We start from the raw sequence: 18,290 nt of genomic DNA, 5'->3' as shown, positions 1-18,290 counted from the left end.
CAATTTTTACATAAAATTTTAAAATACTTAATAATTGAAAATAATTACCTATGCCTTTGAATTTCTGTATATTTAAATGGTTTAGGATTACCACCACCCCAAATGCCAAGATAATAGTCAGCTGTCATAGAATGGAAATACATTGCCATATTCATATTTTTAAAGTATCTCTCTTTAGCAGTATCACGAAATTGTCTATGATACCAATTCATAACATTAACACCATCGGCTTCACGTTCACTTAAGTAATTTGGTAAATCATTTCTAATACGTGTCCATAACAATGGTGGAATTCTTCTAACTGGTGGCATATGATACTGGTAGACATCATCTAAAACCTTATCATCTAATGATATTAAATCTTCAAGTTCATTTTCAGAAAGACCAGATTTTGCTGCTGTTATATAGGCAAGAGCATGAAATACAAGTAAACGACCATGTTGCTTTTCAATACGTTCAAATAACATCATAATTGAATCCATAACGTTTGATGCTAAATGTGTTTCCTGAGGTCGAGTATAACTACGCCATCTACATATTTCAGCGAAAACCAATTTTACAAAGATCGGTAACGAACATTTACTTATAGCATTAGCAACTAAACGCCATTGATAATTATTTAAATCGCGGCATGCTGTTTTCATCCACATTTTTATTACATTCATTGCCAACTCTTCACCGAGAGCTGTTACTTCAATGAAATTCTCATCGACATCAATCATTTTACGAAGAACATGATATTCTTGTGATACGGTCGGATTATTTTCTTCATTTGCACATGATATAATAATCTAAAAAAAGGAATTTTAAATTAAAAACTAAAAAACTAAAAAAATATTATTGTTTTTTATATTAAATGTAAATGCTTACTATTTTCATAATAGCCAATTATGATTAAAATTTTAAGAAAATAAAGACTTTTGAATTCTCTAATAATTTTTTAAAAAATATGTTTTGGAAGGTATAGTAAATGTGAGAAAATAATTCATCCATATAATTTGCAATTTCATCCGAATAATTGACACTATTATAGATAAAGTGGTGAGGGAACGAACGATAATTAAGTTTTGCTATTAACTTACATCATATGCTTCTATTTAAAAAGAAAAAATCTCCGAATTAGATTTTCAACCTATACAGCACTATATCATTGGGCCTGACGTCTTGAATTAGAAAAAGATCCCCAATTAAATTATTCAATACGGCAAATATGAATTTTTAAGTATCAACAAATAATATAAAACCACAAGTGCAACATTACTTAATTCATCCCAAAATCACTTATTAATTTATATAAGTATACGAGTAACAATTTACCCACCTTACAATTTGGTGGTAATCTTGTTGGTATCCATGATACTTTATTAGCATCTTGTGTTCCGCACAATTGATCTACCGAATCCAAATATAATGTTAAAGGTTGATTTTCAGATGCGTATGTTAAGAGTTGTTTAAAATGTGCTGTTAATGGCACTAAATCATCGGGTATATTTTCAAATGGCAACATATAATTATATGAAATCTAAAATGAGATATTAAAATAATATTAAAATTTTATTTAAAGTTTAATATTAAATTTATTGTATTTGCATAGAAAAACAAATACCTGTTGACAAATCGAAATTAATGTTGGTGTAAGTGTACTTGAGTCTGGTGTTGTACCTAAAAATCTTATAATATTAATTGGTTTCTTTCCTAAAAACCATTCTCTTGCTACTAATGCTGCACTTTTTGCTAACATTGATGTTTTACCACAACCACCTTCACCATATAATACTAACGGTTTGTCAGAATCCCCAAGCATATAATTTTGAATTCTTTCCAAACTTTCCTCTCTACCATAAAATACTTTAACTGAATTATTACATGCATGTAAATGTTGTAAAATTTCTGTAACAATTTGTCCTTGTGCACTTGAATCCTCCTTACGCATTGCCCGATCAACCAATTTAACGATATTCTTGTAAAAATGTGCAATAAAATGATTTAAATATTCTTCATGAGTTTCAATATCTAAACCTTCACGTCCAATCCATTCAACAGTGTATCTATTTCATATGATATGTAAGTATATATAAAATTATTTATATAATAATACTATAATGAAAGGTACATATATATAATATTTGTATATACAATCGAAAATAAACAATAAATATTGAATAATTATTTATTTTTATATAATTAAATATATAAGAAAATTTAAATATAAATTAAAAAAAAAATTGCAAAATTATTTAAAATTGAAAAATTGAATTTTTTCATTTCACACTTAAAATTTTGTATTTACACACAATATCACATGCCATTGTTCACATGCTGAGCCATGCTGATTAAATAATTTTTTTCGGCCATCACAATCCACATTTGAACGGTGTTTTATATTTATATAATAATATACTCGTATTATGGTGACTTTATTTATATATATATATAAAATTGTTATTTTTATTATAATATATATAATAATTTATAAATATTTATAAAAAATATTCATGCACGTTTCAAGAAAAACAAAAAGAAGTTGAAGAAAACGTTGCGCTGTGTCATTGCTTTTGGTTGCTTTATATATTTTCTCCAATTACATTATAGATTCTCGCAAATATAGCAAAAGTGCAGCTACAATTTTATGTCTCACTATATATATGTATTTTATGTATTTACATATACATATATATATAAGTATGCAATTCTTATGTAAATCAAAGTCAAATTTAGAAATTTATTTTGATTAATTTTTGTTAATGCAACATGAAATTTTTTCCTTCAAAGTAAAATGTTAAATCAAGTCAAGTGTAAAAATCTTGTATATTGTTTTATATATTAAAATAATTAACTATAATATTTAATCTCGAATGTATTTTGTTTACAATGCAATTTATAACATAAATGTCAGCTAGAACTACTTGGTATAGCATGGTAAATACATCTACGTTGCAATACACTACACTTATCACATATATAAAAATTACAGTTTTAGAATAACTAATAGTATTGATTTTATATTTTTTTTACTTCTGTGAATATCTTAATTAAAATTACTGAATTTTTTTTTTTTTAAATTCATTAATTTAAAACTAAAATCACTAAATCACTATTTTTATCACTAAAAATTTTTGTAAAATTTGTTGAACTTGTTCGAAGCTTTATCAGCTTGTTCGAATTCTATTCAACACCTAAACAACATGTTTGAAATCAATTCAAATTTCAATTAGTATACAATTTCAATATTGAATGCGAGATGTCAAAATAATCATCGAAAAAAAGTGTTAGGCCATATTATGGAGATTTGCCTTTAAAATTCATGAATTTTTATTTGCAAGAGAATTATAGCACAACATTTTCCAAATTTACTATACTTAAACATTAATTTTGGAAAAATATAAACAATATAAAATGAATAATTAATATTAAAATATAATTAATAATAATTTAAGCTTTACATATAATAATATGTAATTTTAAAAAATATACATATTAATAAAATATTTATTAAATATATAAATAAAAAAATAGAAAAGCAAAATTAGTATCACAATGCCAAGAATTAAAGAGTTAATAAAATTTTTGTGTGAATTTTGAACATTTAAAGTGCAATAACAAATAGAAGAAAATATTAAATGAAATTATATATACAACTGAAATTTATGTAGATATTTGTATATTATATACAAATACAAAATACAAAGTGAAATACAAAAATTAATCAAAAATGTTTAATTCTTAAAATTTCTAAATTGACTTCGATTCATTATTTATTTTGATATGTGAATTAGAAATCGAATAGTATGCAGCTGAATCGATTTTTAAATATAATTTTTATTTTAACTAGATTTATAGTCTTTATGTAAAGAAATAAAATTATTTTGTAATTTGGGCATTTTTATGATCGATCATACACATTATATTTTCCAATTTTTCATTACATTATGTATATAAAATTACATATTAAATACATAATATGTATATAATATATTAATACTTTTCACATAATATATAAAATATGAAAATTATGGAAAAAAAATGTATAAAAAACTTTCGATATAAAAAATATTATTAATTGCCAAAAGACCCGTTTTACTTTAAAATTTTGAAAGTATTTTTCTCCAATTATATATAAATGGATAAAGGATTCCTATGTTAATACACTTGATTTTTCAGTGTGGGACTATAAAAGTAGCTGAAGGGAATATATACAAAATATGCCTTTAATAATTAATATGACATTAATTTGTTTTTTAATTAAAAATAAAAGCTTAAATGAATTTATTCTTTTGTTCTAAATTGTTCAATTCAATTTTTATCCGAAAATGTAACAAAAATATTTGCAGTATTCTTTAAGTTCGAAGGTATCTATAGTTATGTGAATAATTTAACATTTTACATTACAAGGTATATAATTGCATTACGTTTGCAATTACCATATTTGTGTGTATTTGAAATTTTATTCACTGTTTTGCAAAAATATGTTATTCATATTTATGAGTATCGCACTTGTACTACGTGTAATAACAATTTATTGTTATATTTGACAGCATTCTCTGTATCGTTAATAGAGAGTATTATAATTTTAAATTGAAAATTGGTTTTTTTTATTAATTTCAATGATAACACAAAAGAGTAGTAATATACGTATAATATATGTATATGCATTAATATTTTTTGCAAAAACACAATTGATTAAAAATCTCTCATTTTTGTGATTAGCATTGGCATAAAAACATGTAATTTTAGAATTAATATTATAACACTTGTATTATATTATTTATTTTTATGTGTTGGTTCTACGTAAAATATGTTAATAAATTTAAAGCTTTCATAATTTTATAGAATTTGATTATGAATAATAAGAACTTGATTGCAATTTAAAATATCGATAAAATTATGATTGACAATGCTTAAAACAATTGTTCTATTTTCCAATAAATTTATGTTCCGTTCCTACAAAATTTTCTGGTAAAAAATTGTAAAAAAACAACAACTTGTAGGAGAGTTTTATTTTTCTGCTTTCTTTGTAAACGTGAAAAAGTTACTCATTGTGGTTTCAATAGACATTTTGTTCGTGTGACATAGAAATTGTAAAACCTTTATTGTTGCTACGTTATTTTGAAGTTATCAAAAATTGAGTTTTAACTTTTAAGAAATTTTCAGAAATTAATAATAATTATATAAGAATATCTTCCCGCAAAATATTATTTTGTACATAATTGCATTGAAATGCATTTAAATGTAGACGGTTTGTAAGAGTGCTCAATTTTACTTATAAACTTAAATATAATATTGCATAAATTATTTATGAAGTTATATTTTCAGGATCTACATATATATGCAAAAATTTATTATTAAAATTCTTGAAAACGAATTAACAAATTTATAATTTTTCAAATTAATGTCATATACAAACAATTTTTTAAATTATTAATTATTTAGTTTCAATTTATAATTTTTTTTTTTAATTTTTATTTATAATTAATGCTGGCATAAAAATCCTTTCTCCAATTATAAACGGGCATTTCTAAAAAAGAAAGGAAAAAGGATATAATGGTAAGGTTATGGGAAAACTTGAGGAAATTTACTTTTATATACTTTTCTTTATATAACAGTGTGGTAGAAGATTAAAACCAATATTGATTGAAGATTGATTATTTTCAAAATATTTTACTAATTCAATGTAGAAAACACTAAAACTTTTCACATATAAAATGGAAAATAATAAAGTCATTGAATAATTAATTGAATTTAGAATTAAGTAATTAAGAAATTAGAAAATATTCAATTAAAAAAGGTAGTATTCATTTGATTTTTTTTTAGATTTTATTCAATTTTTAAAATTTTGTAATATGAACTACAAACCTAGTTGTATTTTTTTTTGTTAGATAAAAATTTATTTAATATTTACAGTAAAACCATTCAAAAGTTTTTTATTATAATTTTTTTCTTTTTGAATTAATATACATATGTACATATATGGATATATTCACATCTAATATGATTTTTTTTTATGCAATTATTCGATTATTTCTTTAAATAAGGAAGTTTTTTTCTTTGATTTGTATATGAATACACCCACATATTGTAAATTGTTACTGCTTTTATAGTTAATATAGTAAGTATATTTATATAGAAATTAATAAATACTCCCAAAAATAAAGAAATCATATGTACATATGTGCATATGTATAATAAAAGTTATAATACAAATTCAAATAAAAAAAAATATATAAAATATGAAAAGTTAAATATTAAAAATTATTAAAAAAACTTTGAAGGCATACCACATGCAATAGGTTATTTATAAGAAAAAAAAAAAGATTTTTATTAAAATGGAATTATTTTAAAATAATTATTTATTATGTACATGCATGAGTATAACATGCTTTAATTTAACACAAAATACATGGCAATAGAAATTTCTTAATTTTATTTTATTTATTAATTTATAAAATAATATAAAATTTACTGGCCCAAAACTATCATAATTGGGTTTCGAATTGAGAAAATTCCATTGCATATAATATGTATATATATAATTTAAATTATATAAAAAATATAATACAGAGTGATTTAAATAATTTTTTTAAATGTAATAAGATAGTAAGAACAACGATTATATGTATATGTAATTAATTTTTATAAGCAAATTTGAAAATTTAAACAAAATTCAACAAATTATTTTCCCTATCATAAGTTTTTAAAAGAATTTTATACAATCCCAGATTTATTATTTAAAATGGTAATATTTATTTTCTAAAATGTAAGATGTTAAAAATAATTTGTTTTACATTCCAACTTGTAATTTATAATCTTAATTTATAATCTTAAAATACGTGAATTTAGGCCACTTTCCAGTATATCAAATGTGTGCAACAGACTTTAGTCATGAATTCCAATACGACATGACGTATGCGTCATAAATTGCAAAAAAGATGTAGCTAAGCTTTTAATTTATATGTGATAAAATAAATGGCGAAGAACACATTCTTATTTTGAAATTTTTCGCTTTATTGAAATCATTTTTAAAATTTCAATTTTCGAAAATTGCTTAATTTCAAATGCAAATAATGCGAATGATGTGATTAATATGATTGTCAAATCTTTAACAAACTGGAGAACAGCCTCATTATTAATTTTTGATTATAAAAAAATATTTGGAAATTTAATTTAATTATTTTATAATTTAAAAATTTAAGAAATTGAAAGAAATTAAAAGATATTATCAATGTAATTTTAAAAGCTTGAATATTTTTCTTTAATTTAAAAAAATAATATTTTAAGAGGAAATATTTATTTAATGTTAAAAGAAACGCAATTAGCTGAATGGCCGATATGAGCAAATGCGAATTAGAAAAGAATTTTTTTTTTTTTAAATTTAAGAATTAAAAAAAATGAAAACATGCAATTGAAATGTTTATATTGCAAAGCAAAATTTTTAAGAAATTAATTAAAATAATTAATTATTTGCTAAATTTATATCGGACCTCGATAGAGGGAATATACGTATTATGTCCGCTACAACGAACAATTTATATCACAAAGATAAAATTTATGATAAGTCTATTGTTCGCTACAACAGACATTAAATTTAAAATTTTCTCAAAAATGGAATTCTCGATGCAAATACTTTAAATTTTTCTTGTTAATGAAGGATAATGTTAATTCCAATATCAAAATGAATTCCAGAATGAGTGAATTTTTGAGATTAATGAAATTCGATTATGATTACAGGAAAATAAATCAAATGACAATAAATATATTCGAATAACTGAGATTTAAAAAAAAAAAACCCTTAATAAAATAATAAAATTAGTTTTCAAAAATCAAATATATAACTAGCATATAATTGAAATAACTTCTAAGTGGACATAGTTAGTAAAGATTTAGTTAGTTTTTTCACTTCCTTAAGGAAACATTCATAAACTGCAAGATATAATAGAGGTAGCTTATTTAAGTGAATTTTGAGCTTTTTAATGTATATTTAATTGCAATTTTAAATTTAATATTTTCGAAAATATTTGAATATTTCGTTAAGAGCAATAACACATAATGGTAATTAATATAAGAATTGAATTCACTTGTTTCAATATTGTTATAAACCCGAAGTCACATGAATAAATAGTTACCTTGAGTTAAAAAATTATATTAACATTGTATTTGCTTCCAAGAGAAGTGAAACAAGTGCAATTTATCCAAATAGATATATTTGTACTTGAAAATTTTAATTATATACACTAATCTATAAAAGAATCAAGTAGAGTTTTTCAGCAAAACTTATCAATAATTGTTTAATATTGAAATATTAGACGTTCAAATAAAATTGATGAATAAATAAGATAAGAGGCAGTAGATACATTTATAGAAACCCATAAAATTCTGAAATATTAGGAGCATACGAGTAGTATTAGTTACTTGAAGTGTTTTAAAATAAAACTAGCTTTAATAATACTACAAAAGGAAAATAAGAATTGTACCTTTAGTGTTGCGAAAGTCTTGTAATTTATTTTAAATAAACATGTATTTTTAATTCAAACAATAATGTTGAGATAATGAAAAAATCAGCTGAAAATATTCTAAAACAATTAACGTCTTTATCTTCTCGGCTAAGCTCTCTAAAACTATATTAAAATAGTTTATTAAAAATTGAAAATCTTTAAATCACCCTGTGTTTTTTTTTTGTTTTTATAATGAAGTATGAAATAATTATGTATGCATGTAATTAATAATTATTTACAAGTAAAAAAAAAATGGAAAAAAAATTATTTTTGAAATTGTTATTTACAATATTTTTTTTTGAAATTTTTAATTTTGAAAGAAAACGAAATGAAAAAAAGGTATGAATTTTTTTTTTTTTTTTTTGAAAAATAATGGTAGAATATTTGTTTTTTTTTTTTTTTTTAATTTCGAAAATATGCATTTATGATTTTGAAATATGACAAAAAACATATAGAATTACTTTTGCATATTTGTTGATTCAATTTTTGCTGGCAAACGTTCATCTCTTAAGTTTGCCAATAATTTTGATGATTCAGTATCCAAACTTCGATTAATAATATCAACAAATAATGAAGCTTTTTTTAGATTTTGTAAATTAATATTATTTATATATCGAACGTATGCCAGGCAATGATTTTTTGTATTTTTAACACTTAAAATTCCATTGATGACTTCACGTTCCGTAACTATAATATAATTAAATCTATATGTATATATATATATATATATATATTAAATTTATACTTTTTTATACTTATATATGTATTTATTATATTAATTAAAAATTATGCACGTATTACAGAAAAAATTATAAAAGTTTAAATTTTTTTATTAATCTGAAAGAAATAATTTAAAATTATATTTTTGATTTGAAAATTTAATAAAATAAGTTATAGTAGGAAAACACAAAACACGAAACACACACAAACAAACTGTTTTAATCCTGGATATTATTATATACTGAAACTATAGAAATTTTCACAAAGAAAATGAAAAATTACTGTTATTTTTTGTTCTTTGCTTAATATTACCTGACATAAAATAATTGTGCATTGTATCTTTATCAAATTTTCCGGAATTAAATAAAGATTGTGCTGCTTTTCTAAGTAATTTTTGCATTTTTGTTAATGTATCCCACCATATGGCTTGATCTTCTGCTTGTAATTTCGGTACACGCTATTTTTTATTAAAACAAAATTATTCAAAAATTTTTTAATTAAACTAATATCAAATTTATTTGTTAATACAAATAAAAATATACCTTATTATTAAAATTCACTAATATTGATGAAATTGGTTGTAAAACTGATATTGGTGGTACAGCATTGTTATCTTTTTTATACCATAAATCTAATGCAGCACCATCAACTCCCATTGCAGTCAATTCATCCCTTTTTTAATTTTTCATATACGAAAATAATTTAATATAAATATTATAATTTAAATTAATTATTATTTATACCTCATCATTTGTAATTCTGATGATAAAATATAAGTTGGAATCGGACGATATCCATATTTTTGACCAAGAAAAACAACAAAATTCGGTCCCATAGATAAACGTTGACAATTTGCAATTTCACGCATACATAATTCTGTTGTCATATGATCATCAGTTGCTTCATCACGTACACCCCATCTCATATCGACTACCTATTGTTTTTATTTAAATAAAATAATTATTATTAATTTTGAGTAATTAAATTTCTTTTAAATAATAATTGTATGTAAATTTTCATAATTGAAAAATTGTATAAATTCCATTTAATATTGCATACATTTGAGGGCAACCAATTCTTAGCGTTGTATAAATTTTATTTGTTTATAGTTCAATAAAGTGGTAGTTTTTTCAAATTTTTAAAATTAAATTGATAAAATAATATATAAATTTCTAAACTATTATAATAAAATAATTTTGAACTTCTTTTCAGGTCTATTGTTACTAAAATTATTATTTTTAGAGTAAAAAAATTATTTTAAACAGAACTTTAGAATTTTTTTAATTTCCGCAATAAGTTTTGGTATATTGAGTAGGAAACATTAAAATATAATTTAATATGTATATATATATAGGGTTAAGTATAACCAATAAAAAAAATTCATAGAGATTTTTGAATTTAATACCTTTTTAGAAATATATATATATATATATTATATAAAATAAGTGAATATTTATGTAGTTTAGTTGAACTTTGAGGGAATATGTAACCACTCGCAATTCTCATTAAAATTCAGTGCTTATTACTTGTATATCACTTTAACTAGCATGAAAAATAATTTTGATACAATTTTATATTACAATAAATTTTAAAACTATCTGTAATAGTATATGAGATTTAACGTAATATAGGATTTGCTTCCAATTATTATGTATTATAGCAACTTGCAACTACCTGTACAAGTTTGTGTAAAAAACGAGTATAGAATAAATTATAAAGTTAGATTCAAGGTTCTTTTTTTTTACAAGAGTTAAAAAATTTCAAGGTTGATTTTTCACGTTTCAAGTACAACATAAAATATTTAGTGTGAATGACAGAAGAATTTATTAATTTTTTTTTTAATTTGTTTTTTTACTTTCTTATCATTTTTCTATTTTTCACCTACACTAATTCTAATAATAATTTAATAATTTAGTCAGCCTTCAATAAATTTTCTAAATAAAGTGACTATATATAGATAAATAATAAAAATCTAATTTGAATCAAAATGTCTTTTAGAATATAATCGACAAATAAACGTAAGAGTTGTATATGTAAAAAAAAAACAGAACATTAAAAAATTAGTCCTTGATAAATTTATTGATTAGAATTATTTTGATTTTTGCTAATTTTCTTTCTAATAAAAAAAAACATTTCTTAAAATAGAATTTCAATGTAATCAAATCTGTTTTCTTTCCTTTTCTTTCACTCCATTCCTTATAGAAACTAATTTCAATAGTTTGATAGAACTTTTTTTATTTAATTTTTAAAATGATAAAATATTTTAAGGGTTATTATGGTTTTCGATGGGTCGATCATTGTTCCTGAATTCGCCTAAATGATATTAAGGTTAACGAAGCGAATGAAATTATTTTGAGAGAAATGTCAAAAACTAGGTGAATGGAAATTGTATGTGACTAACGTTGGAGTAATTTTTAATACATACATACTTTACTGTAATTAAATATATTTTTATCCTATTTTTTTCTTAATCTTAAAATAGAAGTAACGTTTGTGTAGAATATAGTAAATCACAACCTTAATTAATAAAAAATAAATCGGGGACAATTTGCAAAATTAGTGAGTAAAACTGGATAAAATCCGGATGTAGTTCATTGTGGAATTAAACTCGCACTCAACAGAAATATATTAATTTAATTGATCTCTCATATATCCTTCCAATATTCAACATTTTACTCGCCTTCATTACTATTACTAGTTTACTCATCTCAATAGGATAAACTGGCACTTGATTAAAAATGTTAAAATATAATTAAACATTAAATTTTTAAAAAATGTATTTACTATTATAACTTTTACATCACGTAGTTTTTGTCGGGTCATGAATATTTTAGGGCCTACCTACACAGGATGGGGAGGTTGAGGAGTCCTGAATGCAGTCACTGCGGCGGAGCGGAAGATACTGTCTTCCACACTTTTTTCGAATGCAGTATTGCAGAAACTGAACGTTGAGGCTTAGAAGCGGCCATCGGAATAATGACTCCAGAGAACATCATGGGACGAATGCTAGAGAGCGAGGATAATTGGGTCGTAGTAGTGAAATACATAGAAATGTTGTTACGCAAGAAGAAGAGGTTGAAATATCTGGAGGAAGCAGACAAGATAGAAGCAGCATAATTTAGGATGCGTAGAAATTAAAAAGAGGAGAATTAAAAAGGAAGATAGGTTTTATCATGAAGGAGAGCAGCACGGTCCAATCTGAAGTAATGCGAAGAGCGGTTCGATTACATTTTTAATAACTTCAAATGTAATTCTTCAGAAATCGCATTTCCATTAATTATTCCTGAACCATAATATCATTTTGGTGAATATTCGAGTAAGTTATTCGCTTTGTGTACATCATTCGTTTCCCGAACCATAAAAATCCTATAAAATATATTTATTTTCGAATAAAACCATTTAGTTTAAAAACTTTTCATATGAATTTATTTAACAAAATTTATACGTTAACAAATGTAAGTAATGGCAGTATGAAAGAAATGAGCTTAATTATTATCCTATTTTCCATATTATTCTGCAAATGATATTTTAGAATAAAAAATTTTTAATATTTATAAAAAAAAGTTTTATTTAATTTAATATTGCCCTCATTAATTTGAATTAAATATAATAATAAATTTATTAACAACCCAGATAAAAAAAATGAAATACTTTATACATAAATATCATTATGTTTTGGTTTAACTCTTCTTAAATTCAATTATAAGATTTGCGAGCAAGATAGTTATATGAATTTCCTCAAATCTTACAATTATTATGCAAATATAAACAAAATTTACATAATAATTATTATGTAAAAGAACAAATAAGCATGCATGCATTTCAATTATTAAACTTTTTCATTTTTAATTATTAATATGTCAGAAATTTTTAGATTCAAAAATTGAAATAACAACAATTTTTTTTATAAATATAACAATTATTTTTTTTTTGGTTATCATAAAAAAAAAAGAGAACACAAAAACTTTATACCAATCAAGTCCTCTTATGATGTGTTATATTACTATTATATAATAAAAAATAACAGTAAATGTAATCATAACGGTAATAATTGAAATATATCATATATACCTATAACATATACACATATAACACGTATGTACATATTTTATTTTATTGTTGAGGTTTTTACTTAATGAATTATTGTTCGGTTGCTCGCTATTTTTTCGGAAAAAAATTAAATTTATGAATTTATTTATTATGACGTTTTCTTATGCGGCATTTAATAATATTCTTTTTTTTTTTTTGTAAAATAAATCGTGGGAGTTAATAGTACAGGTATTTACAATAAATTTTTTATTTTTAATTTTATTATACTGAAAATGGCTATAAAATTTGTATACAAAATTTTATTATTCTATAGCATGTTATATTTAATGAATTTGTAAAATTAACATTTGATTTGCATCATACATACATACATACATACATGTGTGTATGATGCTAATGTATTGTCATATGTTCTCTGGATTAAAAATTTCTTTTGATGAAAATTTTAATAAATAACGTAAAGCTATTGGGTTACCAACTTGTTACAAAATATTTTTTATTAAAATCTCTTTATCATACTGGAAATTATATTATGCATAAAATATTATATTAAAGTGAAAAAATTCAATTATCAATTTTAATTTAATTTAAAAATTTTTAGCAAAATTTAATTTAAAAATAGTAGTGAATAGTAAATAATTTTTAAAAATATGGATTAAAATTTAATTAATATTTAATAAACTGTAAATTAGACATACATATAACTATCTGCTGAAGACTAATATCATTATACCCGTACGAACGTATGTTCGAAGGGTATACTAAATTTGCCTTACCGTTTGTAACGCTAAGAAATAACGGTGTTAGATATAGACTCAAGTGTATGTTTTTGATCAGCGTCAAATTCTGAGTTGATTTAGCTTTGTCTGTCCGTCCGTCCGTCCGTCCGTCCGAACGATAACTCAAAAACTAATTGAGCTAAGTTCACCAAATTTTCACAAATGATTTATGGTAGTAAGTGCCAGAACCCTATTTAAATTGGACATGATCGAGGTACCGGTTCGGGTAGCTGCCATACAACTTCAAAATTTATTTGGCTATATCTCAGAAACTATAAAAGTTGTGGTATTGAAATTTCACACAAACGAATATATTGATAGGGCCAATGTGTCTCATAAAAGTCGTTGAAATTACTTGGCTCCTTCTGGTACCTGCCATACAACTTCAAAAGTTATTTAACTATATTTCAGAAACTATTAAAGCTATGGTATTGAAATTTCACACAAACGAATATATTGGTAGGGCCAATGTGTCTCATAAAAGTCGTTGAAATTACTTGGCTCCTTCTGGTACCTGCCATACAACTTCAAAAGTTATTTGGCTATATCTCAGAAACTATAAAAGCTGTGATATTGAGATTTCACACTAGTGAATATATTAGTAGGGCCGATGTGCTTGATAAAATTTGCTAAAATTTCTTGGCTCTTTCTGGTAGCTGCCATACAACTTCAATAGTAGTTTGGCACAACCAGTATTTTGAAAAACATAGTACTGAAATTTTGCATAAATTAATATGGTAATACGGCAACTTAAAGTCATAGTCTGCCCCCTAGTTAGTTATGGCACATTAGTTATTCGCACATAGGATAACAAATTCGTACGGGTATCACAGAGTTGACAAGGTCAACTCTACTTTTTTTCTCGTTTTAAATTACAAATGCTAAAATATACTAATTTCGAAAAGTTCTGTTTTAACTTAGATTTTATTAAAAATTAACATTTGATAAATTTTTATTACGAAAGAAGCATGTTCGAAAATCGTTTCATACTAAAATTTCTAAAGCATTTTTAAATTTTTTTTTTTTTTAAATACTGCAAAAATATTTGAGGTTTGAAAAAATCAAATAGAAGAATGAAAGTTATTAGAAATCTGGAAAAGTACAAGTAACTGCTTCCTGTTAATTCGAATTGATACAAAAAAAAAATTTTGAGTTAGAACATTAAGTGCATGTCTGAATTATCGAAGTGAATTAAAAATTATGTATAAATGATTTTAAAAATTAAATATTTTTCAAATCATTTATAAATAATTGGTCACGCTTATGCGCCTGTAGAATCTTGAGTTTTCTTAATTCTTCAGAAATTATATCTAATAATTTTTCATTTATTCATTGAATTTATCAATTGAATTTAGTTTGTAATTTTTTTAATTTAATAATGGAGCAAGAGAAACTATTTTTGTAAAATATTTTATTCAATTTCATTTAATTAAAACAAAACTTACTGTTAACCGATAAAATTCAAATAATATCTCGTGCCATAAATACAATATGGCAACCCTCACAATATTATTCAAATATATATATATATACATATATATATATGAATATGTACGAAGTCAATTATGTTTACTATCAAAATAATAGTTGTGTTGTATTGCATGAAGATATCGTGATAATTCTATGACACCATTTCTATGTATAAAATATCTAATAAGTTTTTTCTTATATGCAAATGATAATTTTGATTTATTATTTGTTTTTCTTTTTTTTTTATATGTTATGAAAAGTTTTTTTTCTTTTTTAAATAAATTACGAAAATTTTATCAACCTAAAAATTACCATAAAATATAAAGTATTCAAAAGAAAAATCCTTTATTTATCATTTTGTTTTCTTTTTATTATTCTTCACCTAAAAAAAAAAACTTCATATTTCACCTTATAAGAAAGTTCTTAAGACGGAAAACTTATAACTTTAATATTTTAATGAAATGCTCCTTTTCCAATAATTTCTATACATCCTGTATATTTAATTTTGTTTATATTTTTTTTTTTCAAAGTAAGCATTAAAACATAAATGCATCACGACATGAATACCAAAATATAAAGGATTAAATTTAGGTCGCCGCGAAATTAATTTTGGTTTTTATTTTCGATTCCGTATTCTCTGATAATTTTGATTTTATATCAAACGGAAAAAAAATCGAAGATATGTAAACACTAAATGTACTTGTATTTAGTGTCATCAACATGAAATATCTTAGGTGATTTGTTTTATATAAAAATATAATGACTTTTTCTTTTTTACTGTTCCTACAATTATTGTATTTGTATATTATAAGAACTTTATATTGCTAAAAAGGATACCACATTTTTTTCTTGAAAGTCTGTTGTCATAAAATTATTTTTCTTATCGTTTCTGTTTTATTTAGGAATATAGAAAGGATGAAAGGAAAAAAAAAAAATTAACAGAAAATATTTTAGTTTTTTTTAAACTGTTTGTGTCATGTTATCATAGTGCTAGAATTTAGAGTAAATTTATATTATTACATGACGAAAAAACTTTTTCTTTTTTTGAAATAGAAAAATTTTTAAGTATATTTTACTTGTATAAACAAATAATAATCTATGTGAAATACCGTATGGGTAATTATTATGTTAATTGTGTATATATACCAGAGGGTAAATTAAACATTGAGAGTAACTTTACTTAATAAAATGGTAGATTATAGATTGCAGATTTCAAGAGAACCGAGTGGGACAGGAGTAACCCCCAAGCCACCGCAGCCATTCTTGACTTATTGTAGCCTCCCCACGCTCCTATCTTTAATCACCATTACCCCCATTAATAAAATGGTAATAATTAAAAAAGTACTACAAAAATTTTTAGAAGCTAATAATATAGTGTTTTAAAGAAATTTTTCTTTGACAATTAGTTATTATTAGATGATGACTCATAAAGTAACGTCATAAACTAATGTAACTATGATGTCATTAATGAGTGAAAAATATTATGCCAATTAAATGAAAAATCACAAATTTAGCAGGTTTTAATCGCCACTAGCATTGCTAATTCTTTTTGCAGTAAAAGAAAACAAAAAATTTCTTATGCGACTTTATATACGAACTTATACTGCGGTCCAAGAATTTACTTAAAATATACTTGTCTCTCTTGAATTTTATATATTCAAATTTTTTTTAATTTAAAAATATTTTATAAATTTTAGGGCTTTTACAGATTCAAAGTGCATGCAACAAGATCACACCAAATTTCAAATATAAAATTTCATAATAAAACATTTTTTAAGATTTGGGTCTGTCTCTACACTTCTGAATCTTGATTTCGTCTAAACAGATTTTTAATGAAAATATAAATATTTTGCAGTTTATTGAATGGAGTAAGTGAATTTTTATTTCTAAAAATGTTTTTTCTTAATTACCAGATAAGAAGGACAGTATTGAAACCTTTTATTTGTTTATTGGATGATATAGACTGTTTTGGTATTTAAGAAGTAAAGTACTCTACCGCAACTCATATATTAACGTTTTTGTAAACTCCTCTATCCCTATAAAAATACCAAAACAATCCAAAAAGACATAGAAAAGTTTACAAGGCTTATGTACTTTCTACACTTATTTTTTTGGATAGTTTTTTTTTATTTTAAAAATATAACAGTATTCGTAATAAGATTGCCTTAAATTTTGTCGAATTATTCATGTGTTTAAAATTTCAGATATCATTCTCAAACATCAGTTATCACTGTAAAATTTTTTTTTTCAAAATTCCATCCTTTTCATTCAATTTATTAGTAAATAGTATTTTACTATAATAATGCAAAATATTTTGATTTTTAATAATTTGAATTAAAAATATTTTATGTGATATATAAATTCAATTAAATTTTTTTGAAATTAATCTTATTTAATAAGATGCAACACTTTTGTAATTATGCCAACAAAAAATTTATACGAACTTTTTTTTTCAGAAATAAAAAAATTACCGCCAATGTTATTAACAATAATGAAACTACCGGTATTAACAAATTTAATAAAAATGTTGAAAATAATTAAATTACATTTAATAAAAATATTAATATTAATATTTATATAAATTTGATTCATTAATTTCTTATTTATAAAAATGCAAACTTCGAATATAATTTGTAAAAAAAAATAATTGCATTTTTAATTAAATAATTTAATTAAAATTAAATAAAAAGAAAATACACAAATTTTTTGAAAAATAAACAAAAATATTTCGGTTATTCAGTTAAACCAGCTGTTATATAACATATAACAGTTTTTACAAAAA

At 22.9% G+C, this 18,290-nt stretch overlaps 1 protein-coding gene across 5 annotated transcripts in view; it reads right to left on the bottom strand.

The window, feature by feature from the left end:
• The window catches only part of LOC129614023 (NACHT and WD repeat domain-containing protein 2), a 28,509-nt gene that overhangs the window by 9,722 nt on the left and 497 nt on the right, over positions 1 to 18,290 (bottom strand). For all 5 annotated transcript variants that reach the window (XM_055528391.1, XM_055528390.1, XM_055528389.1 and 2 more), the window contains exons 3-9: positions 9,953 to 10,143; positions 9,752 to 9,881; positions 9,522 to 9,666; positions 8,951 to 9,176; positions 1,607 to 2,048; positions 1,322 to 1,522; positions 49 to 791 (exon numbers count right to left, since the gene is read on the bottom strand). In XM_055528391.1, the coding sequence (XP_055384366.1) occupies positions 49 to 791; positions 1,322 to 1,522; positions 1,607 to 2,048; positions 8,951 to 9,176; positions 9,522 to 9,666; positions 9,752 to 9,881; positions 9,953 to 10,143 (2,078 nt within the window). The remainder of the gene's footprint in view (positions 1 to 48; positions 792 to 1,321; positions 1,523 to 1,606; positions 2,049 to 8,950; positions 9,177 to 9,521; positions 9,667 to 9,751; positions 9,882 to 9,952; positions 10,144 to 18,290) is intronic.

This window comes from Condylostylus longicornis, unplaced genomic scaffold (genome assembly GCF_029603195.1).
Source record: "Condylostylus longicornis isolate FDR11 unplaced genomic scaffold, ASM2960319v2 ptg000100l, whole genome shotgun sequence".
NCBI classification, from domain to species: domain Eukaryota; kingdom Metazoa; phylum Arthropoda; class Insecta; order Diptera; family Dolichopodidae; genus Condylostylus; species Condylostylus longicornis.
The sequence above is the reverse complement of the archived record's forward strand: the minus strand, read 5'-3'. Positions and strand labels throughout refer to the sequence as shown.